The following is a 23,424-nucleotide window of genomic DNA, read 5'->3' as shown; positions in this document are numbered from 1 at the left end:
ACCCATGCCCAATGTTCTCATTATAGGCTCCTATACTGTAAATGTATAATATTGTGCATAGATGAAGTGGAGACAATAGACTGCAATACTTTTTCTTTATCTGATCAAACAAAAGATTAACATTTTTACAATAGCACAAATGAGTCTTTTAAGAGATGAAGCATACAAAACGGTAAACATCTTCAATACGCTTTTTCAAGTAAAATATACTGCAGTTTTAATAGTTTTAACAAACAAGAATAGTGAGATATACAACATGGCTATTTGCTATAAGATATAGAACATGGCACAAAGTCATTATTACATCATTATTACCGGATATATGCTGAAATATGTTTATGGGGTAAAGGCAGACACAACACAATATGTGCACAATGCATATAGGTTAAAGTGTTTAATCACACGACCTTACTACAACATAAGAGCCAGTCTATACTCCTGTTTCAGCTATGATGCTATAATATCTACTTAATCTATTATTTCTTATATATATATATATATATATATATATATATATATATATATATATATATATATATACAGTACAGACCAAAAGTTTGGACACACCTTCTCATTCAAAGAGTTTTCTTTATTTTCATGACTATGAAAATTGTAGATTCACACTGAAGGCATCAAAACTATGAATTAACACATGTGGAAATTATATATGGAATTATATACATAACAAAAAAGTGTGAAACAACTGAAAAATGTCATATTCTAGGTTCTTCAAAGTAGCCACCTTTTGCTTTGATTACTGCTTTGCACACTCTTGGCATTCTCTTGATGAGCTTCAAGAGGTAGTCACCTGAAATGGTCTTCCAACAGTCTTGAAGGAGTTCCCCGAGAGATGCATGGCACTTGTTGGCCCTTTTGCCTTCACTCTGCGGTCCAGCTCACCCCTAAACCATCTCGATTGGGTTCAGGTCCGGTGACTGTGGAGGCCAGGTCATCTGGCGCAGCACCCCATCACTCTCCTTCTTGGTCAAATAGCCCTTGATGCCTTCAGTGTGACTCTACAATTTTCATAGTCATGAAAATAAAGAAAACTCTTTGAATGAGAAGGTGTGTCCAAACTTTTGGTCTGTACTGTATATATATATATATATATATATATATATATATATATATATATATATATATATATATATATATATACACACACACACACACACACACACACACACACACACACACACACACACACACAGACCAGACAAAGTATTATCACATCAAAACATTATGACTGGTAACTGATTATGTCTTCACCTGTTAGTGGGTGGGATATTATTAGGCAGCAAGTGAACATTTTGTTCTCAAAGTTGATGTGTTAGAAGCCAGAAAAATGGGCAAGTGTTAGCATTTAAGCGATTTTGACAAGTTTGTCTAGACGACTGGGTCAGAGCATCTCCAAAACTGCATCTCTTGTGGGATTTCCCGGTCTGCAGTGGTCAGTATCTATCAAAAGTGGTCCAAGAAAGGAACAGTGGTAAACCAGCGACAGGCTCATGGGCAGCGAAGGTTCACTGAGTTTTGCTATGGAATTTGGTGTTGTTTTCCAAAGGAGTCTGAAAGTGCCAGGAGCAAACAGGAGACAACAGCGCAAAATACGAAATTTCACCCAGACTAAACCCAGACTGATACACAATGGATGTAAGTAAAAAATAAAAAATAAAGGCAAGTTTGACCATAGAGGGGTAAAACCAATAGATCTCAAAAGTGTTCTTTGTAAAAATGAAATCCAAATGCTTCACATTGAGCCTTGATGTCTTTGGCAAGTGCCGGGGAGCCACAGTAAAAAACGTAAACCTTGCCTTTCTTTTCTTCAGACAGCTTCTGGAACACCTGATCAAACAAACCACATCTTAGACTAGTCTAGTGGAACACACACAGGCAAGTGAAACAATTATGGAATGAATAGAAAGAAAGTAAACTTTATTTTGTGTGTTGTAGCTCTATGTTGTTTATTGTAGTTTCAAATACATAAGATCTGTGACTTGTGAATTTGTACAGTATTTCATGTTGAAGTAGAAACCCACCTTGCCCCACTCTGGTCTGCCTGGCTGTGTGCGGGTTCGCAGGCCAGTGATGGAGTCTTTCTTCTCTTTCTTTGCCAACAGGTCCAATGCCATCTGCAGCCCAATAGCCTTCATGTCATTTTTGCTCAAAGCTGATGTCATGTACATATGCATCTCCAGAAAGCGACCTGAAAACACACAGACACACACAAACCCACAGAAAAAGATATAGTAAGCATAACATATACATAACATATAAAAAAAAAATAATATTTTGTGGATAGATTTGTAGGAGCTTATACTACATGTATTCCCCATTGGCTGTTATAATAACCTCCACTCTTCTGGGAAGATGTTCCACTAGTTTTTTGCGTGTGCTTGTGGAAATTTGTACTCATTCAGCCTTAACAGCGTTTTTAATGTCAGGTACTAATGTAGGTAAGGTGAAGAGGCCTGAGGTGCACTCAGAATTCCAGTTCATTCCAAGAATTGAGGTCAGAGCTATAGCAGGCCATTGAAGATCTTCTACTATAACCCATGTAAACCAAATCTTTGTCATGCTGAAATAGGTCTGGCTCTTCTTGTTCAAGTGAAGGGAAAATGTAACGCTGCTGCCTCAAAAGACATCTTGAACAATTGTGTGCTTTTAATGTTGTGGTAAAAGTCTGAGAAAAAGACTTTTGAAAAAGACACATGTGACTGGAAAAGTCAGGCGTCCCAATACCTTTGTCCATACAGTGTAAATCTGCATCAGTTTAAGTTTAAGTGTAGATCAAAAACATATCTTTTTAGCAAAGCCTACACATAACACACATCACATATCATAACCTTGTGCTCCAGAACATCTGATCACATGCACATTATCAACTTGTGCTGTTAATATCATTAACAGCAGCTACGCTAATTCCTCTCCACTGCTTCTCTTTCTCTCCCCATCCCGAGACACCCTGAGGGTTGGCCAGCTCCAGTCACCTCCCACCTCGTGATGATTACGGACCTTTGAAGAAGTAGATGCCAAACTCGCAAACATCCCGAACCATCTAGAGACGTTCCAGTGCCATTTGGATCCCGCTACATGTGTGGAGTTTTGACATTGGACCTCCTGGAGTGTTTAAAGGCTCTGGCATGGAGAAGCTGATGCTGTATCTGTGGTGACCACAAATGCTGAGCTCATAAAACTCGGAGCTACTAACCATATAGACTGTTTAAGACTGCAGAAAGAACATCACTTATAATCTTATACTCCAGTAATCATGTTAGTTCTCACTGTCCAGTGTTCTGTATTGTTGAAAGATTTATGATCAAACTCATGATGTCACCCAGTTGAAAATGGGTTCCCCTTTTGAGTCTGGTTCCTCTCAAGGTTTCTTCCTCATAACATCTAAGGGAGTTTTTCCTTGCCACAGTCGCCACGGCTTGCTCATCAGGGACAAATTCACACCATTCACCATCACTGTTGATTTGTGTAAAGCTGCTTTGAGACAATGTCTGTTGTGAAAAGCGCTATACAAATAAACTTGACTTGACTTGACTTGACTTGCATCAGTATTTACTATCAGGTAAGAGGTATAGAATAGTGGCATTAATGAATACTTTGAGGACACTCATTCATTTCTCCTTTGATTCTTTCATTTACTTATAGGTTTAAACATTAAAAAAAAGCTTCTTGCACTTAAATGATACTTTAAAAATGGTATATAAAAAAGCATTTCAGTAATAAATAAAAGAATGAATGCAAGCATTTTAGTGCTAGTGATATTGCAAGGGTTTGGGCAGCAATGTTATGAAAGTGTGAATGGCAGATTTGGCAAAAAAAGTAAAGTCTCAAATGAAAGCATAGAGTCAAAAAGAATCAAGGATTCAAAGAAACTGTGTAGATTTTCCACACACATCATCAACATCAGTGGATTTTCACCTAAATTTAAGACAGACATAGCCATTTTAAGACCTGAGAGAAAAGAAGTAAAAGACAGACTAGTACTTTTCTAATGGGCAACTGGAGAGAGATGACAGACTCATAAGATTTCTGAATGAGGTGACAGAATCTGGATTCAGTAATGACCTAGCATCTACAACAGAAAGGTTTCCAAGAGCCAGTAAAGGTGTTTGGTTTGGGAAGAGCTGAGAGATATAGTGATAAAATACTGTATCGAATCTTGTTAACATTTTAAAATACATTTATTTGAGCTATTTCTGAAATACAAAAAATAAAAACTCATTTGATCACATCTAGCAACAATTGTGTATGTTTGTGAGCAGTTTGCATGCAAACCTAAGTACTGTGATATAGTGTATATTGTGTATTGCAGTGGTGGGCCATCAGGACCAGCAAGGAGTTCTTTGCCTAAACTCTACCAGAATCACTTATGCACTTACAAAACACTTATGCTTTAATATATTTTTGTCCATGAATATGAAAGACATTATTCCCAAAAGTCTATTCTCTTGATTTCATAGCATTTCTCTTGGGTGTGGTGCTGCTTCTGAGTGAAAGTTTTAGTTGGAGTTTCTATCCAATCAGATTTCAACCATCCCATCACTGTGAGCAATGCTTCTCTTTTACCATAAACTCTATGTTGCTTTAAGTGTTGTTTTACAAATCAGACCATCGTTTTGGCCTTAGCAAGTGTCAGAACACGTCAGCATTTTCACAACCTTTTAATCGGCTGGCCAGAGAGCGCGCTAGTAACCCAGCCATTGGGGTTGCACAAGCCAGTGCACTCTTAGTGCCAGTCCCAAGCCCGGATAAACAGTAAGGGTTGCGTTAGGAAGGGCATCCAGCATGTTGGCCGAGGAAGGAGAAGAAGAGGATTAAGACGTCTAAAGAGACGGCAGGAAAAGGAGAAGTGGAGGAGAGTGGAGGTTAGGGTTGGTACTTTAAATGTTGGTACTATGAAAGTGAAGCTGGAAGTTGAAGGGGTGATGATAAATGTCATCGATGCTTATGCTCCACAAGTGGGCAGCTGTGAGATGGAGGAGAAAGTAAAATTTAGTTAGATTGAGTGGTAGGTGTACCTAGGAATGAACGATTGGTGATTGGGGCAGACTTTAATGGGCATGTAGGTTAAGGTAACAGAGGTGATGAGGACATGATAGGTAGGTATGGTCTTAAGGAGAAAAATGTGGAAGGGCAGATGGTGGTAGATTTTGCTAAAAGGATGGAAAAGGCAGTGGTAAATACTTATTTTAAGACGAAGGAGGATCATAGGGTGATGTATAAAAGTGGAGGAAGGTGCACACAGGTGGACTGTGTTCTATGTAAGAGATGCAACCTGAAGGAGATTGGAGACTGTAAGGTGTTGACAGAGGACAGTGTAGACAGACAGCATCGGATGGTGGTCTGTAGGATGGTTTTGGAGGTGAAGAAGAAGAGAAGGAGAGTGAGGACTGAAAAAAGAATAAGATGGTGGAAACTGAAGGAGGACGACTGTAGTATGAGATTCAGGGAAGAGGTCAGACAGGGGCTCGGTGGAGGTGAAGAGGTGTTGGGTGATTGGGCAACTACTGCAGAAGTGATTAGGAAGACAGCTAGAAAGGTACGTGGTGTGACATCTGGAAAAAGAAAGAAAGACAATGAGATGTGGTGGTGGAATGAGGAAGTGCAGGAGAGCGTAAGGAGAAAGAGGTTGGCAAAACAGAATTGGAATTGACAGAGTGATGAGAAAAGTAGGTAGGATTACAAGGAGATGTGGCAGCAGGTAAAGAGGGATGTGGCAAAAGCCAAGGAAAAGGCATATGAGGAGCTGTATGAGAAGTTGGACACTAAGGAAGGAGAAAAGGATGTGTAGCGATTGGCCAGGCATAGGGACCGAGCTGGGAAGGATGTGCTGCAAGTTAGAGCAATAAAGGATGGAGATGGAAATGTGTTGACCAGTGAGGAGAGTGTGTTGAGAAGATGGAGGGAGTATTTTGAGCAGCTGATGAATGAGGAAAATGAGAGAGAGAAGGTTGGATGGTGTGGAGATGGTGAAGCAGGAAGTGGATAGGATTAGTAAGATGGAAGTGAGAGCAGCGATTGAGAGGATGAAAAGTGGAAAGTTGGTTTCATGCTATGGAAAAGCACTACAGATGCAATTATGCTTTGAGAATGTTAATGAAGTATAGAGAAGGTCAGAAGGAGTTACATTGTGTGTTTATGGATTTTGAGAAAGCGTACGACAGGGTGCCAAGAGAGGAGTTGTGGTATTGTATAAGGAAGTCAGGTGTGTCACAGAAGTATGTGAGGGTGGTGCAGGACATGTATGAGGACAGTGTGACAGCAGTGAAATGTGCAGTAGGAACGACAGACTGGTTTAAGGTGGAGGTTGGACTGCATCAAGGATCCTTTCCTGTTTGCAGTGGTGATGGACAGGTTGACGGACAAGGTTAGACAGGAGTCTCTGTGGACTATGATGTTTGCGGATGATATTGTGATTTGTGGTGAGAGTAGGGAGCAGGTTGAGAAGAGTCTGGAGAGGTAAGGGTAAGTAAGAGTAAATCTGTGTGAATGAGAGGGAGGGCAGTGGAGTGGTGCGGTTGCAGGGAGAAGAGGTGGAGATGTTGAAGGTACCTGGGGTCAACAGTGCAAAGTAATGGAGAGTGTGTTAGAGAAGTGAGGAAAAGAGTGCAGGCAGGGTGGAGTGGGTGGAGAAGAGTGATAGCAGGAGTGATTTGTGATAGAAGGGTATCTGCAAGAGTGAAAGGGAAAGTTTATAGAACTGTGGTGAGACCTGCGATGCTGTATGGTTTAGAGACAGTGGCATTGAGTAAAAGACAGGAGGTGGAGCTAGAGGTAGCAGAGCTGAAAATGTTGAGGTTTTCGTTGGGAGTGACGAGGATGAACAGGATTAGAAACAAATTTATTAGAGGGACAGCGCATGTAGGACGTTTTGGAGACAAGGTGAGGGAGGTGCGATTAAGATGATTTGGAATTGTGCAGAGGAGGGAGAATGCTAAAAATGGAGCCGCCAGGAAGGAGGAAAAGAGGAAGACTAAGGCGGAGGTTTATGGATGTGGTGAAGGAAGACATGCAGGTAGTTGGTTTGAAAGAGGCAGATGTAGAGGACAGTGGGATATGGAGACGGATGATCCGCTGTGGCGACCCCTAACGGGAGCGAACGAAAGAAGAAGAAAATTAAGAGGTCAGAGAACACACTGCATAAGCTCAAATATATTAGTGTGGATGTAATAGCTGTTTTTTTCATTCCACAATGGCTCACAGTGGAGAAGAAATTGATTTGGTCACAGATACACCTACAATGACATTTACAAAACGTACTTTTCAAGAAAAACTGGACATCATGAGGAAAAGTCAGCCAAAGCAGTTCAAAACAGTTGTTAAGCTTTTTCATGAGCCATTTATACTTTTGCATTTTTATTCTCTAGAATGTCCAAAAAAAAATGCACAATTGACCTTTATTTCAAATCCCCAGGAAAACCGTAATGGACAGAAAATGCATGGTTTCTATATCCATAGTGTCATAATGATCCTATTTCTTAGAAAATTTTTATGAAGAATTAAACTTTTCCCCTTCGGAATAGTTTCTCTTTCTATAAGGAATATGGCACTGGACTACAATTGCCATCAGCCACTGAACCATCACATGACCTGTTCTTTGTCAACACTGATTAGCACATGTCTCATGCTGGTATTGCATGTTTGTAGCCTTCTCTCATTGTCTTCAGCTTTTTGTTTAATTTATGCTTTTCATGTTCAGGTGTTACATGGTGTTTTGTATTTTTCGGATTAGCTCCTTTATGTTTGTACTATAAATGAAAAAAAAAAGAATCTGCACTTGCATCCGCTACTGTGACCTACATGACACACTCTCGCTCTCACCTTCAGGTTCCTCATCCGCCTGGTCCAACTCCAGTTTAGTCAACAAGCTCACAAACCACTCAAAGGACTTCTGATCTCTGTTTATCCAAATGAAATCCACCTGCAGAAGGTTCAAAGCTTTAATATCACCCAAGCAAAATGGCTGCCATAACACTTTTTACAGTTTGCTTGCAAAAAGAGTTTTACCTTCCTCAGCATCATCTCATTATCTTTGATAGTCTCACACCAGGAGTAGTTGCAGTTCGGGCAGTTCTGCTTCCTCATCCGATAACTGGAGAGTAAAAGAAGAAGAAGGTAGTTAATAGAAGCTAATTTATTTGTTTAAAAATTGGATATTCTCTTCTACTGAAAAGAAAATTTTACTACATGGAACATTTATGGTCAGTAGATGTGTTGAAAGCTTAATACAAGACAATATTGTTTAAAAGTCTATGTTGAAGGATCTCACCGGTACATGATGCTCTGCAAGATAGATGCAAAAGGTGTGATTCCAATGCCAGCTCCTATCAGCACTGCATGCTCTGAGGCAAAGATCTGCCTGGTCGGGGTGCCATATGGCCCATCTACATAAGACTGTGGCAATTTATCAGTCACATGTCCATTTTAGCATGGATAAAAGCCAAATGAACAGAACACCTTGTACAAGCAATTCAGTTGAAGAGAACATACTTTTGGCCTTTAATACATATAAGCGTTTTATATGTATAAATATAAATATAGTGGAGGATTTATGCAAATAATGCCCTCACATGAAATAGAGGACAAACACAACTGGTATTGACTGTTTATAACTGTTATGTATCTAACCCTTTCATGAAAGCTATTTTTATTATTTCTTCAGTATTGAGACATCTATGGATTGTGTCCCGTGTGTTATTTGTCCTTTGGGGCGGTATATTTTCTGTGCCATTGTCATACACTCGCTGAGCTCTTTAGTAGGAACACTGTACTAATAGTGGCTAGGACATCCGTTTTCTTTAAAAAAAAACTTAATTCTTTATGGCATGGATTAAATTTTGGAAACATTCCATCAACATTTTGGTCCATATTGAGATTGACTGCATGATTAGCAGAAAAAAAACATTCCCACACCATTACATTACCTCCACCAGGCTGGATGCAATTGCATCTGTGTGCATTGGCAATGACCCAGCTTTATTACACCGGGCTACATTTTTTGTGTTTAAACTTCCAGTTTTGGTGATTCTGTGTCTCCTGAAGCCTGAGGTTTCTCTCACAGAAGTGGAACATTAACAGCCTAAATATCCATGGAATAACTGAACAACACTAGAATTTTGAGGATTGATTTGGACTGTAATGAATATCAACAGTTTACTACAATGGCTCAGGACCACAGGTTGAATTTAACCCTCTATCAACGCACACCTTAACAATAATGGAAAAGTAACGTATGGAAATTCGGTGCCACCCAGATGAGGATTGGTACCCTTTTGAGTCTCGTTCTTCTCAAGCTTTTTTGGTCATACCATCTCAGAAAGTTTTTCCTTGCCACAGTTGCCACTGGCTTGCTCATTAAGGACAAACATACAATTATGAAAAACAAACTTATACATTATTTTATTACGGCGTTATCTGTGTAAAGCTGCTTTGAAACAATGTCCATTGTTAAAAGCACTATACAAATAAAAATGTATTCAACTGAACCAGATTTTGCTCTCTGCTCTGGTATTTCAATTGCTTCAGGGTTGAACAAGTTATGACACTCTGGAATGCTTTTCTGCATACAACAGAGTGCTTTCTGAGGTACTATAGCCTTTCTGTCAGTTTAAACCAGTCTGGCCCTTCTCTACTGACCTCTCTCATCAGTTAGGCAGTTCCATCAATAAAACTGCCACTCAATGGATGTATTTCTCTTTATTGCATCATTCTCAGTCAATCTTAGAGGTGCATGGAAAACCCAGGACATAAGTTTCAAAAATACTCAAACCAGACCAGTACACTGAATTGCTAAACATTTATTAGCCATGCTGATAATTGAAAAATCTGCTGACCTGTCTCTTCTTGATTGTATGCATTGCACTGCTGCCTTATGATTGGTTGACTAGATAATTTTATGGCAGTGTAGGCGTACAAGTATTCCTTGCAAAGTGCTCATTGAGTGTGTATAAAAAATGTATTCTCTTCCAAAGAAGTGCTTGTGTGCCATCTGCATTGAAATCTATTATAAATATAACTTGTATATATATTATACATCAGAAATGCAACCACATTTCAGCAAAAACAAGTGAGGTTACTGACCTCACATTATAATTTGTATTCAAAATAAAAATGGATTAGTATTGAGAAAATGTTAATACTTCATACTACAAATGTTATTTTATTAAATTTAATATTATCTAATAATTTCTCACCTTAATATTACAATATCTGTGATTCTCACTCAGCTTAGCAGTGATCTGTAAAATGGTACAATTTCAATATCAGAAGCTTCTACAACATCTGCACACAACAGTCCAGAAAAAAAAATCTGAAGCAAAACATTGAGCGGTATGCACTCTATAGTTACATGTGGAATAAATATTCATAAATGAAATTACCTCTCTAGTAACTGGAGGCACTTCTTCGAGTTCCACCTGTACTCCGAGGTCTGGGTTTGGTTTCTGAGAACCGGGCTGCACTCCATTCTTACGATACGAAGTTAACTCAATGGCATTATCCTCATTTGATGCTACAGTTTCACCACTGCTCACAGATTTAAACAGCTCCTCTTGCTATCAGCATGAGTTTGCAAGAGACAGATCAGCATTGTGTAGTACTGATGGCTCAAATGCAAGTCAAATACAATCACCTGACTAAGAGTCAATAAAACAGCATAGTTTTGCATAGTTAACTACGTGATAAAATTTTGATTGAAAAAAAAAGAGGTTATGTGCTCACCTGGGTTCTTGCATGGTGCCTTCGGTTCCTCAGGCTGGCTGTAAGTCTCTTGTTGCTCACGGCTTGGCTCTCAGACTGTCTAAAATATTCAAACAGCCGATTTGTCCATTGGCCCATTGAGCGCACATGGAGCCAGATGGTATCTATTAAAATAAATAAGCAACTTAAACAGTTTTGCAATGAGTGATTTAAATGCCTAAATAATATGTTCCTGAACACAAAAAGAACCTTTGATCACTATGAAATAGTAAACTTGCTCATTTGAATTTGGCTACAAAATGTAGACGTGAGCAGTTTTTCGTACCTTGTTGCTCTGGTGCGCTGCTGATGGTGAATGGGTGCCACTCGTACTTGGCTATGACGGGGATGTTGATGTAGATATAGTCACCAGGTTTAAAATGGAAGAACGGTGGCCGCTTGAGCACCAGATGTGTTACCTTTAATATCCAACAGAATAATGAAAGCCAAATGGTTTATGTCAATACGCAAGGCACATTATGGATAAAAAAAATTCAATACAGTCTATAAATGGTTTTCTAAAATATAAGGACTATGCGTAAGAAAATGTAATGTTTCACTATTGGGATTATACACCTTATTTTTAGCTTAAAATAAAAATCGAGGTTAAATTATTATTTGTAATCATGAAAGAACTTTAAACTACACAAAAAACAAAACAACCTATCTTGCATTTTTAGTAGTACCTTTGATGGCAGCAAGTTGACTTCAGCAATATACAGAGCTGCCATGCGAGACACTGCGATGCCAACTAACTTCTCCACGACAAAAATCACACCGGGTACCACAAACCACTTCCAGAAATTAGCGCAGTGGATTATGAGCAGGGCCCAAAACCAAATATAAAACAGATGAGACCAGTAGAACACCTAAATATACACACAAAGAATGTCGTGGTTGTGTCAATGTTCAAATATGAAAAAAACAAAACAAAACAGGAATACAGGTTTGTTCGTGTACTATTTTGTAAAAGAGTTGCTAACACTAGCATCTTACAGTTTATGACAGATACCACTCAAAGAATCAGGATGGATTAAATCAACAAGTGTTAAATTAAAAATAGTTTAAGGTTAATCATGGATTTTTTCTAAGTTTTATTTGAATTTGAGACTCCTCCATCTCCCTTGTTCACATTGGGTCACTGCTGGTTTCAAATACCCCCTGGTCTGGTTCATAGACAACAAACGGATTCAAACTGGCCTTAGACTGAAGTCCAGGAACCAAACCACAAGGTTACATAAAGGTCACTTAAGACAAGCTTATCACTAGAGCATGCAGTTTTTAAGAGACATGCTTTTCGGGTCAGCGTTTTTTGATGTGATCAGCTGTTTTGGAATTTCTCTCTCTCTCTCTCTCTCTCTCTCTCTCTCTCTCTCTCTCTCTCTCTCTCTCTCTCTCTATTTGGCTATCTGGCCCATAGACAGTTGAAGGAAAAATGCTTTTCTACAGCTTTATGTTAAACTGTACTGAAAATACAAGGCTGGACCTTTGGCTAAATTTCTATTAGCCAGGATGACATGATGTATCTGAAATCAGTTTCCAGGATTCCCAGGGTGACCCCAGAAGCTCAGAATTTAGAGTTGACCCTGGCAGAACTGGCAGTTTACCGTTAGGCATAAAGCTACATCGCCACTATATATCTGTGGAATAAGAAATGCTTATATAAGAGGTGATCATTCCGGTGGAGAGTAATAAGTATGTCCCTAATTTACAAAGACAACATAGCAAGGGGTTTGATGGCTAAAAGACACTTGCATTGCTAAGAAGAAAAAAATGGCATAAAATTTATACAAATAAAAAGTTAAAACCCAAAACTACAGACTAGTATAAGACTGAGCACTAATGTACTCTGTACATTCTATATAATTTCTGGACCCCTACCATTAACTGCGCATTGGTATACAGTACAGACCAAAAGTTTGGACACACCTTCTCATTCAAAGAGTTTTCTTTATTTTCATGACTATGAAAATTGAAGAGTCACACTGAAGGCATCAAGGGCTATTTGACCAAGAAGGAGACCTGGACTCCACAGTCACCGGACCTGAACCCAATCGAGATAGTTTAGGGGTGAGCTGGACCACAGAGTGAAGGCAAAAGGGCCAACAAGTGCTAAGCATCTCTCGGGGAACTCCTTCAAGACTGTTGGAAGACCATTTCAGGTGACTACCTCTTGAAGCTCATCAAGAGAATGCCAAGAGTGTGCAAAGCAGTAATCAAAGCAAAAGGTGGCTACTTTGAAGAACCTAGAATATGACATTTTTCAGTTGTTTCACACTTTTTTGTTATGTATATAATTCCACATGTGTTAATTCATAGTTTTGATGCCTTCAGTGTGAATCTACAATTTTCATAGTCATGAAAATAAAGAAAACTCTTTGAATGAGAAGGTGTGTCCAAACTTTTGGTCTGTACTGTATATAATATAAATAATGTAAGTCCCTCTGGATAAAAGTATTTGTTTAATGCTGTAATCATACATCTGTGAGTAGGGGTAGCTCAGTGATTAAGATGTTGTACTTTAGAACAGAAGGTTGTGAGTTCAAATCCCACCACTGCTAAACTGCCACTGTTGGGCCCTTGAGCAAGGTCCTTAAATCCCAACTGCTTTGGGTGAATGCAATCAACAGACTTAAGTCACATGTGTGAATCTAATTTACCATCATTAAGATGTTTTTTTATCGGATGGCTTCTGAATGCATGCACACACGCAAGACAATAATTCTCTCTGGTGCCCCTAGTGGATAGGTAGGATAAACATACAAGGTTCATGTATAAACTTATATACATTATATTAAACTGTAATTTTTTAAAATTACATTGCTTTGGGTCGTTTCTCAGATCAGAAATTATATTCTCAAATCTACTTGTTTAACCTCATCCACGTTACTTGTGCACATCATAAAAGCATTTTCCTTTCAGGAACTGGAGCTGTTCACAGGTGTTCATGCTCTAAAATAATGTGTGTAATCAGTCAAACATTGGACGCTGTCCGTCACTGGCGGGGTGACGTCACAACCAGGAAGTATAAAACGCATATGGATTGAGGCAGCACCAGCTTCTGTTTTTTCACGAAGCGCTCATGTGTGTATGTGTTGCATTGTCTGCCAGTAAGCATTTTCTGGGGTTGTGACGTGCACCGATGCCAAGCTACATAACTTGGCCGGCTCATGAGCAGAAAGTCTGTCTGTCCAGTAAGCTGGACGAGTGCACTCTGACACTGGGTCGCAACCTCTATGTCAGGGTATCCCTTTCTTTTCAGACCTGCACACTGAGGTGTCATGGTCATGGGCGAAGCCCCTTCAGCCCCTTTCGACGTTGTATTCACACGTCATGGGGCAGAAAGTACACAGGTATGGAGTGATGCTGCGGGTTGAAGAGACACTTGCGAGCTATCTCTCTCCCGGGATCGCTTCCTCCCTCAAGACACTATGGTGGTAAGGCATATTAGGCTGAACTGCTGCATTAACAGGATGTGGGAGGTGCCCCGGGCGGCCAGTTCACGAGCTCCTCAGAGCCACTAAAGAGCCACTAAAGAGACTGTTAGGGCCATTGGCCGGTCCATGGCCGCCCTTGTCTCGACAAAGAGGCACCTCTGGCCCACTCTCTCGGAAATGTCCGACAGAGATAGGGCCATGCTGCTGGATGCCCCACTCACCCCTTCAGGAGTAAGAAACAGGCAGCGGCGTTCCAGCAGTACCTCCCATGCCTCTCATGGGTCTCGGCAGGCGCAGCCCTAACCCCAAACCACCACCTCCTATCAGAAGGTACAGAAATGGAGTGTTGCGTCTCACACTCCCCCTGTCAAGGATCCTCATGAAGTGACAGATCTGAAGACTGTCATCTTCACTAAGAGGTCCTGACATAGGACGTTCTGGGGATCCAGCCATGAAGGAGCATGTTGCACCGCAGTATCCGGTGCCCGCCCTGCCCCGGCCCCCTCAGGGACTTGGTCCTTAACCCTGCCACTGATTGTGCTTCAGGGCATGGCCAGCTCCAACGAGCATCCTCCTCTGTCTCTGCCCGGGCTCGTAGTGGTCCAGGAGAACTCGCCACCTCCTAGAGTCGCTTCAGGGCACTGCCCCGGATCTAGGCACACCAGAGGTCAGTCTCAAGAGACCAATACCTCTAAGAGACTTCCAGGCAGCCTGGAAAGCTTTGCCAGATGTGTCTCTGTGGGTCCTGCTCACTGTAGAGTGAGGCTACTCGATTCATTTCAAGTTTCATCCGCCCATTTCGACAGGGTTCTTCCCACTCTGGTCGGAACCGAGCAGGCTCTGGTCATGGAACGAGCTGGGAAGAGTGTGCTTTCTCCATTACGGAGAACCACCTATCTCGGTGTCATATGGGATTCAACTACTTTGCGTGTGCAGCTTTCCCCTGTATGCATTGTGGCCATCCTCACGGCTGAGAAGGGCAGCCCCTTACAGTCAAATAGTTTCAGAAACTGCTAGGGCTTATAGAAGCTGCATCCAGTGTGATCCCACTTGATTGGACATTAGTTCCCAAAGCGTTTCGTTGCAGCTCGAGTTCCTGAAAGGGAACGTCTCTAGGTTACGTATGTAACCCTAGTTCCCTGGGGGAACGAGACGCTGTGTCCCTATGTCCCTGCAGTGCTTACTTCTCCCTTACAGAAGCTGGCGCTGCCTCACTCCATATGCATTTTATACTTCCTGGTCGTGACTTCACCCTGCTGGTGACAGCCAGCGTCCAATTTTTGACTGATTACACACATTATATCAGAGCGTGAACACTCGGGTGCATTCCCAAAGCGTTTCAATGCAGCGTCTCTTTCCCTCAGGAAACTAGGGTTACATACGTAACCTAGAGACGTTCTTGTTGCTTTGATCAAATTGCGAATGCTTTGGTACATCCAAATAATTGATTGTACAATTGTCTGCTGTTTCCTACATTATCAGTTGTTTATGTTTATGTTGGTCAAAATATATTATACTAGTTTTACCTGAATAGTCTTAACCACCAAAACATCTCAGCATCAGTTCATTGTGTAAGTCATTGAATGCGAAATCGTTAAACAAGTTCTCAGAATCTGTCAAGCTTAAAGTTCTATTACATTTTTTTGTAAATGTGTCTTGATGAATTGTGCAGATAATTTTTTTTATTTTTATAATGAACTGCATCAGATCAACCAATAATCTAGTTAATAAACTAGTTCTCTAAACCTGGTCAAAGGTGAATCTTGTGAACCAACAGAGCAAAACACAGAATTACAATTTCTGATAATGTATGAACAACCAAAAAAGCTAAAAAACACTAATACAGTACAGTAAAAGTGTGAATCCTATCTGGTTTCATGCAATCAATATAAATCAAATATGCAATCAAATAAGTACATTTGTGCTGCTGAATTTAATAGATGCCAACCAGAAGAAATTCAGTCTTGTGCATGTTCAGTTATTGTAATCCAAACTGTAGATTATATCAAATACTGAAATTATGCGTCATCATATTGACAGCATAACATTTTGATGATTTTGTTAATGAACAATGACAAAAGGACTTGTTATTCTGATGGCAATGAGATGTTTATTGACACAAATACTTACTCTTGAGAGATGAACTAAGGATTTTGAGAAAAGTACAGGCTATTGCAAGAAATCCAATGTGTTCTGGTGTTTGTACAAATTGTTTTGAGAAAACATTTGAGGATAATTTAAGAAATGCTACAAAGCATCTGAGAAAATCTGTAATTCCAGGTTATAATGAACCGTTTCACCCTAAAGTAATTCCAGTGCAGTTTTCACAAGCACATGACAAGGCATATTTGGGAGAAAATCCCTTAAAGGACGACTTACCTCGAAGTGACCACTACGTCTGACAAATGTGCTGGAACAAACCACCATGAGACAGATGATGACCAGCAACACAAACCCAGTAATAGAGGCTGTGCCCTGAACCCATCCGATCCCCGGGCGTGTGGTGAACAGGTATTCCCACATGTTATATGTTGTATCTGCATGGGTTATCAACACTAGGGAAAGGTAAGAAGAAATTACATACAGCCTACTGGAGAAAATAAAACCAAAAATAAAATTAATTGTCCTACTGATGATTTTAAATGTTTTCAAAGATTTGATATGATGCCTCATATTAAAGTACACATTTATTTCCAAAGTAGTTTCTGCAGAGATTACATCATGTATTCTTATACAGTGAGCCTTTACAGTTCTAAAGATGCAGGACCCTCAGTGGAGTTCTATGTACGATGAATATGTGTGTAATTTTGCTCCTAGATCTACAGAACATTAATGTTGTTTAATAGAAACTCAAGGAAATGAGGTTACCAAAGTTCATGACATGCGCCAGTGTATGCAGGAGACTGAAGATTAAGATAGCATAACCCACTATCTGATGCAGAAGGATGTTCTGGTCCAAAGGTAAAACCTTCACGACCCAGGTGGCACGCAGCCATGTGAGGCAACGGCGTAGCATTAGCACCTGCAAGAAGCATCATTTTCCGATTTATTGATGAATTTATCATCAATACATATACATATACTGAATAGGTGAAGCTCACCAAAATAAAAGTGCAGTTAAGGTTAAGGCATATTCCGCATCCCCTCGCCAACATGAGCCAGGGTCCACCAGTAGAATACCGCAGCACAGCTATGACGAAGAGGAGGATGTTGAGCAAGGTGTACAGGCAGAGGAAGAACAGCTTGCGGCTGTTGTTGAGCCAGTATGCTCGAGTCAAATAGCGAGGCGTCTTCCTCTTCTTTTGATCTATGTCTGGAGGTTTTAACCAGTTAGCAGCACTGTGGCAGAAACCCAGACAGCAACACAAATAAAACTTCAGTTAGAAAAATCATTTTTAATAAGAACCTCTACATATTTCTTAATATTTTGCTTCTACCTGATGGTGAGGTTCTCCATGACCTCAGGGAAGTTCTCAAGCTCTGCTTTTAGCTCCTCGAATGTAATGGAGCCACTGTTATCTTTATCAGCTGACTCAAACAGGGCCAGTGTCAGGTCATCCAGTTTCTCCTCTGGCAGGGAGATGGCACTTTCCCTTAGGCAGGATTTCAGCACGGTTCTCAACTCATCAGGGTCTATAGAGCCACTTCCTGTGAGTTTAGGGGGGTTTGGTACGGTTAGACACAACTTTGGATTGTAACAGTTTAGAGTGTGAACGAGAATACACACACACACACACACACACACACACACACACACACACACACACACACACAAACACACACACTGGTGAACCAGTGCCAGAGTCATTAGTGGCCACGTTTATTTGATGCACGTGGGGAGCGAAAACAAGAGACGAGCGCCTGTAGCTCAAATTGCTAAAAAAGTTAATGCTGGTTCTGATAGAATGGTGTCAGTATTGTTTTGGCAGCAAAGGGGTAACCAACACAATATTAGGCAGCTGGTTATAATGTGTGCATGTGTATGTAACTCACCGTCCACATCATAAACCTGGAATAGAAAGCGCAGCTTGTCAGTCTCATTGCCATGAATGAGGAGGTTCAGGGCCTTCAGCAGCTCATCAAGAGTAATAGAGCCGCTGCCATCCGAATCAAACAGTGCAAAGAACCTCTCTGCAAAAAATGACTGCAGAAGCAGAAAAGACAAAGAGGAAAAAAATGTTAGTGTTGTTTGATTTCAAATAAATGGAAATCTATGATTGCTGACTCAAGTACAAATAAATAAGACAACTTACTTGTCATGTCAAATAAAATATCTACTTAATTCCAACAACATTGTAAAAGTAGTTTTTGCACTAAACTTAATTTTTATTTAATTTAGTACACCTCAAAATTCTATTCAATACAAAATACTTTAATAGAGAACTTTAATTGTGTTTAATTATCAGAAATGTTGCTTATAGTGAACTTTAACTGTACTGAAACTGAAATAAATATACACTCTATTGACAAAAGTATTGGGACAGCTTATAAGTATAGCCATACTGTATGTAGTCCTTTTCAAAACTGTTACATAAAAAAAACATTAAGTTGGAGGCACACAATTGTATAGAATGTCCTTGTATGCTGTAGCGGTAAATTAGCTTTTTACCTAAATGAGGAGACCCAAACCTGTTTCAGCAGGACATTGCCCCTGTGCACAAATGGAGCTCCATGAAAATATGGTTTACATGGGTTAGAGTGGAAAAACTTGTGTGGCCTGCTATCGAGCTCCGACCTCAACCCTACTGAACAACCTTGGGATGAATTGAAATGCTGACTGTACCTCAAATGGGGACTAAACATGGATGGGATGTTTAGAAAGCACATGCGAATCTTTGATCCACATTTAGAACGTTTGACTAAATAGTGCAGCTCTATTTGCCTGAACCTATTTTCCATTCACACGAGTAGTATTGGCAAAGCAATTATTCTATAAGTCAATATAAAAAACTGTTAAAATTTAATAAACTATACCCTTGCCATCGACTTTAAACTGCACATTCATACATGTATCTAATTGGCTAATCATGTGGCAGAAGGGCAATGCATAGAATCATGCAAAAACTGGTCAAGAGCATCAAGTAACATTCATATCTAACGTCTGAATAAAGATGTTCTATGGGTGGAATGCCTTGGTGAAAGGACAAATCAGAGGAAAATTGCCAGTGTTTGATCTGCCAGGAAAAATAATAACATTCATGATAGCATCAGACTCTTGTATTCGGCCCAAAAAGGTTTGATATGTTTTGTGTTCTGAGCTGCTCTTCTGCTCATCATGATTTTAAAGAGGGACTATTATATAAATATATGAATTACTATACACTCCCTGTCCATTCAGACCAGTCTGCTATACTCTTCACTAATACACTGTTCCAGCCTGCAGACCCTCTGTACACAGGATGTTGTTTTTTTGTGCACCATTCGGATCGGTCTGGGCCCGGGTTACCAACGACCGCCACAGGTTTTGTTAGCCAACAAGGTACCAGTGGGAATTGGGCTTCTGTTGGCTGAAGGAGGAGAAGGGGAGAATGAAGACATCTAGAAAGACAGCAGGGAAAGGAGGTTCAGAAGTAGAGGAGAGTGGAGGGTCAGACTTCTGGAAGGAAAAAAGAAAGACAACGAGATGTGGTGGTGGAATGAGGAAGTGCAGGAGAGCATAAGAAAAAAGAGGTTGGCAAAACAGAATTGGGATCTACAGAGTGATGAGAAAAGTAGGCAGGAGTACAAGGAGATGTGGCAGCAGGTAAAGAAGGATGTGGCAAAAGCAAAGGAAAAAGCATATGAGAAGCTGTATGTGAAGTTAAACAGTAAGGAAGGAGAAAATGATTTGTAGCGATTGGCCAGGCAGAGGCACCAAACTGGGAAGGATGTGTTGCAAGGTCGAGCAATGAAGGATCCAGATGGAAATGTGTTGACTAGTGAGGAGAGGGTGTTAAGAAGATGGAGGGAGTATTTTGAGCAGCTGATAATCAAGGAAAATGAGAGAGAGAGAAGGTTGGATGGTGTGGAGATGGTGACGCAGGAAGTGGATAGGATCAGTAAGGAGGAAGTGAGAGCAGTGATTAGGAGGATGAAGAGTGGGAAGTCGGTTGGTCCAGATGACATATCGGTAGAAGCATGGAGATGTTTAGGAGAGATGGCAGTGGAGTTTTTAACAAGAGTGTTCAACAAGATTTTTGATGGTAAGGGGATGCCTGAGGAATGGAGAAGGAGTGTGCAGGGAGCAGGTTGCTGATAAGAGCTGATAAAAAACATCACGGACTATAAAAAAAGCCATCTTCCAGATTGGGGAATGCGGATGCTTCTCTGGCCGACGAGCTAGACATGTTTTACACTCGCTTCGAGGCTGCAGCTAACCACTCTAGCGGCACTAGCAGAACAAACAGCATGCACGCTGAGAGAGCCGGAGAGGTAAACATGTTCACCATCTTGGAGCATGACGTGAGGAGTGAATACCAGGAAAGCAGCAGGATCAGATGGCATCACATGTCGGGTTCTAAAAGCTTACTAACTAGCACCGGTGTTCACAGAGATATTCAACCATTCCCTGGAAGAGTCTATTGTCCCCTTCCTGAATGCTTCAAACAGTCCACCATTGTTCCTGTCCCGAAGAAGCCCCAGTCTGCCTGCCTCAATGAATCCCGCCCTGTAGCCCTGACCTCAGTAGTGATGAAATGCTTTGAAAGACTGGTCAGAGACTTTATTACTGCATCACTACCAGACACACTGGATCCTCTACAGTTCGCATACCACCAGAACCGCTCTACTGAGGATGCCATTGCTCATCTTCTTCACACAACGATGAGCCACCTAGACTACAGAAAAGGGACTAATGCAAAAATGCTGTTTGTGGACCACAGTTCAGCGTACAACCATAATTCCCTTCACACTCACCTCTAAGTTGGAGTTCCTGGGACTCAGCCTGTCACTGAGGAGGAGCTTCTTCCTGCAGGCCATTCTGAGTTTAAACCAGGAAACACCCAGGAACTAGTACTGGACCTCTCTCTCCATCTTCAGTATTTCCACATTACTTTTTTGCACTATTACATGACGCTGTAACTCTGGACTGTCACTTCAACTCTGAACTTGCACAGCACAGTGTCACTTTATACCACCATACAACAAATGGACACTTTATGGACAATCACACTAAATCACTTTAATTTGTATAATGCCAATATCCATACCTGTCTAGATTCCTGTATACACATATATTTTCAATAGTTTATACTTTTTTATTTATCTACTTATCTAAATTTTTTATCCTTATATTCTATTCCTTTTTTTCATGCTTAAATGTCAGACAGTCATATAAAGCATTTCACTGCATGTTGTACTCTATATGTATGTGTATGTAACAAATTACATTTGAATTTGATTTGATTTTTGGAGGTACAGGCTGAAGAGAAGGGGAATGAAAGTCAGTAGGAATAAGACAGAGTACATGTGTGTGAATGAGAGGGAGGGCAGTGGAGTGGTGCAGTTGCAGGGAAAAGCGGCGGAGAAGGTGGAGGAGTTCAGGTACCTGGGGTCAACAGTGCACGGTAATAGAGAATATGTTGAAGAAGTGAAGAAAAGAGTGCAGGCAGAGTGGAGTGGGTGGAGAAGAGTGACAGGAGTGATTTGTGATAGAAGGGTATTTGAACAAGTGAAATGGAAAGATAATAGGACTGGGGTGAGACCTGTGATGTTGAATGGTTTAGAGACAGTGGCATTGAGTAAAAGACAGGAGGTGGAGTTGGAGGTAGCAGAGCTAAAGATGTTGAGGTTTTTCGTTGGGAATGACGAGGATGGACAGGATTAGAAATTAGTGGACAGCGCATGTGGGACGATTTGAAGGCAAAGTAAGAGAGGCCCGACTGAGATGGTTTGGACATGTGCAAAAGAGGTACATGGGGTTTATTGGTCGGAGAATGCTGAGGATGAAGCCGCCAAGAAGAAGGAAAAGAGGAAGACCAAGGAGGAGGTTTATGGATGTGGTGAGGGAAGACATGCAGGTAGTTGGTTTGAAAGAGGCAGATGTAGAGGACAGGGGGGTATGGAAACAGATGGTCTGCTGTGCTGAACCCTAGTGGGAGCAGCGGAAAGAAAAAGAGGAAGATTCTGTGGAATTCTAAATTGTTTGTGAAAACCACAGAGGATCAGATATTTGAGTTACTTAAACCAGCACATCTGGCACCAACATGCATGCCACAGTCCATAGAGAGTTTCCCCCCATGCTGATATTTTATATGAATTTTTATATAAAAAAGGCTCTTGACCTGTATCTGCTGGTGTTATCACAGGCAAATCCATAACCAATAAATGTTTTGAGCATAGACAACACAGAAACAACCTAGCAACAAAATGACCAGTTGTCGTTGGTTGCAGATGTGTTGAAGGGTCTTTCTTGCACTCAGATATTCAGCTCTTACCTCTTTCACCTTAAGGGCTGTTTTAAACTCATCCAAGTCTATCTCCTTGTCTTCTCCTGCGATGGTCTCAAACTGCTTGGTGACCCATTCAAGCCAGCGTGTGTCCTCGTCCACACTCATTCCTGTGAAGCGGACAGGATTTTTCTGTTAACTGTTAACACAGTGTAAAAGCAAATGGTAGAACAACAATGCCTTTGGATTTATTTATACTATTAGGCACTGTACCTGGAAGGAAGGAAAGCAAAAATGGGTGGAGAGTGTGACAGAAAACACTACATTGTTCAGTAAACCCGTTCATTTTCATTGGATTTTCCACAGAGTTCCAAGATAAATACACAAAAATAGTCAATGTAATTTAAAGCATTTACTTTCGATACAAATGATTTTTTCCTCCCAGCAATTGAAAAAAAACTAATTTTCCACAATAAATGTATTAATAAATTTAAATATGCAAATAAGTAAATAAAGTCGGAACTTACTTGACTATAAATTTTCCAATATCCTCAAAGTGCTGTTTTTCTCAATTTCTTCAAATTACTCCGTTTCAGTTTCTTATGCTCTGTGCAATCCAAAATTGAAATAAGGAATACAAGGAAGGATGGGCTTTAGTGTGCTGATCACCATCCCTGAGATGATCAGAGCAGCTGTGTCTGACATGCCTTCTCTGCAATGTGTATCACTATAACCGACCGCCCTTCCTTTTATTCTGTGCACATCAATGCTAATTATTGGAGCCAACTAAATAAAGACCAACTAAATTAATGTCATTTTACAATTTGCATAAATAAACCAAGCGTTCATACATTTCTAGGAAATAAAAA

General features: G+C 40.5%; 1 protein-coding gene across 1 annotated transcript; it reads right to left on the bottom strand.

Annotated features, from left to right (window-relative positions):
• Positions 1–1,172: 1,172 nt before the first annotated feature.
• Positions 1,173–23,228, bottom strand: nox5 (NADPH oxidase, EF-hand calcium binding domain 5). Its single transcript, XM_046859670.1, has 17 exons — positions 23,083–23,228; positions 22,604–22,725; positions 18,183–18,333; positions 17,627–17,837; positions 17,291–17,528; positions 17,058–17,211; positions 16,569–16,744; positions 11,439–11,621; positions 11,039–11,171; positions 10,735–10,877; positions 10,395–10,568; positions 10,209–10,253; positions 8,285–8,409; positions 8,023–8,107; positions 7,837–7,936; positions 2,040–2,206; positions 1,173–1,845 (listed from the first exon to the last, which is right to left on the bottom strand). Exons 2-17 carry the CDS (start codon positions 22,721–22,723, stop codon positions 1,714–1,716), a joined length of 2,337 nt encoding a protein of 778 aa, XP_046715626.1. The 5' UTR covers positions 22,724–22,725; positions 23,083–23,228; the 3' UTR covers positions 1,173–1,713.
• Between the last annotated feature and the right edge of the window lie 196 nt (positions 23,229–23,424).

This window comes from Silurus meridionalis, chromosome 10 (genome assembly GCF_014805685.1).
Source record: "Silurus meridionalis isolate SWU-2019-XX chromosome 10, ASM1480568v1, whole genome shotgun sequence".
NCBI classification, from domain to species: Eukaryota; Metazoa; Chordata; class Actinopteri; order Siluriformes; family Siluridae; genus Silurus; species Silurus meridionalis.
Note: the sequence above shows the minus strand (reverse complement) of the source record. Positions and strands in the feature narration are given on the sequence as shown.

Excerpts from the sequence above, each read along its gene's own strand:
- nox5 (XM_046859670.1), bottom strand. The coding sequence starts at position 22,723 with ATGAGTGTGGACGAGGACACACGCTGGCTTGAATGGGTCACCAAGCAG. Across the intron at positions 7,937-8,022 it reads ATGAGATGATGCTGAGGAAG|GTGGATTTCATTTGGATAAA; the intron begins GTAAAACTCTTT and ends AACCTTCTGCAG. Across the intron at positions 1,846-2,039 it reads GCAGACCAGAGTGGGGCAAG|GTGTTCCAGAAGCTGTCTGA; the intron begins GTGGGTTTCTAC and ends TTGTTTGATCAG.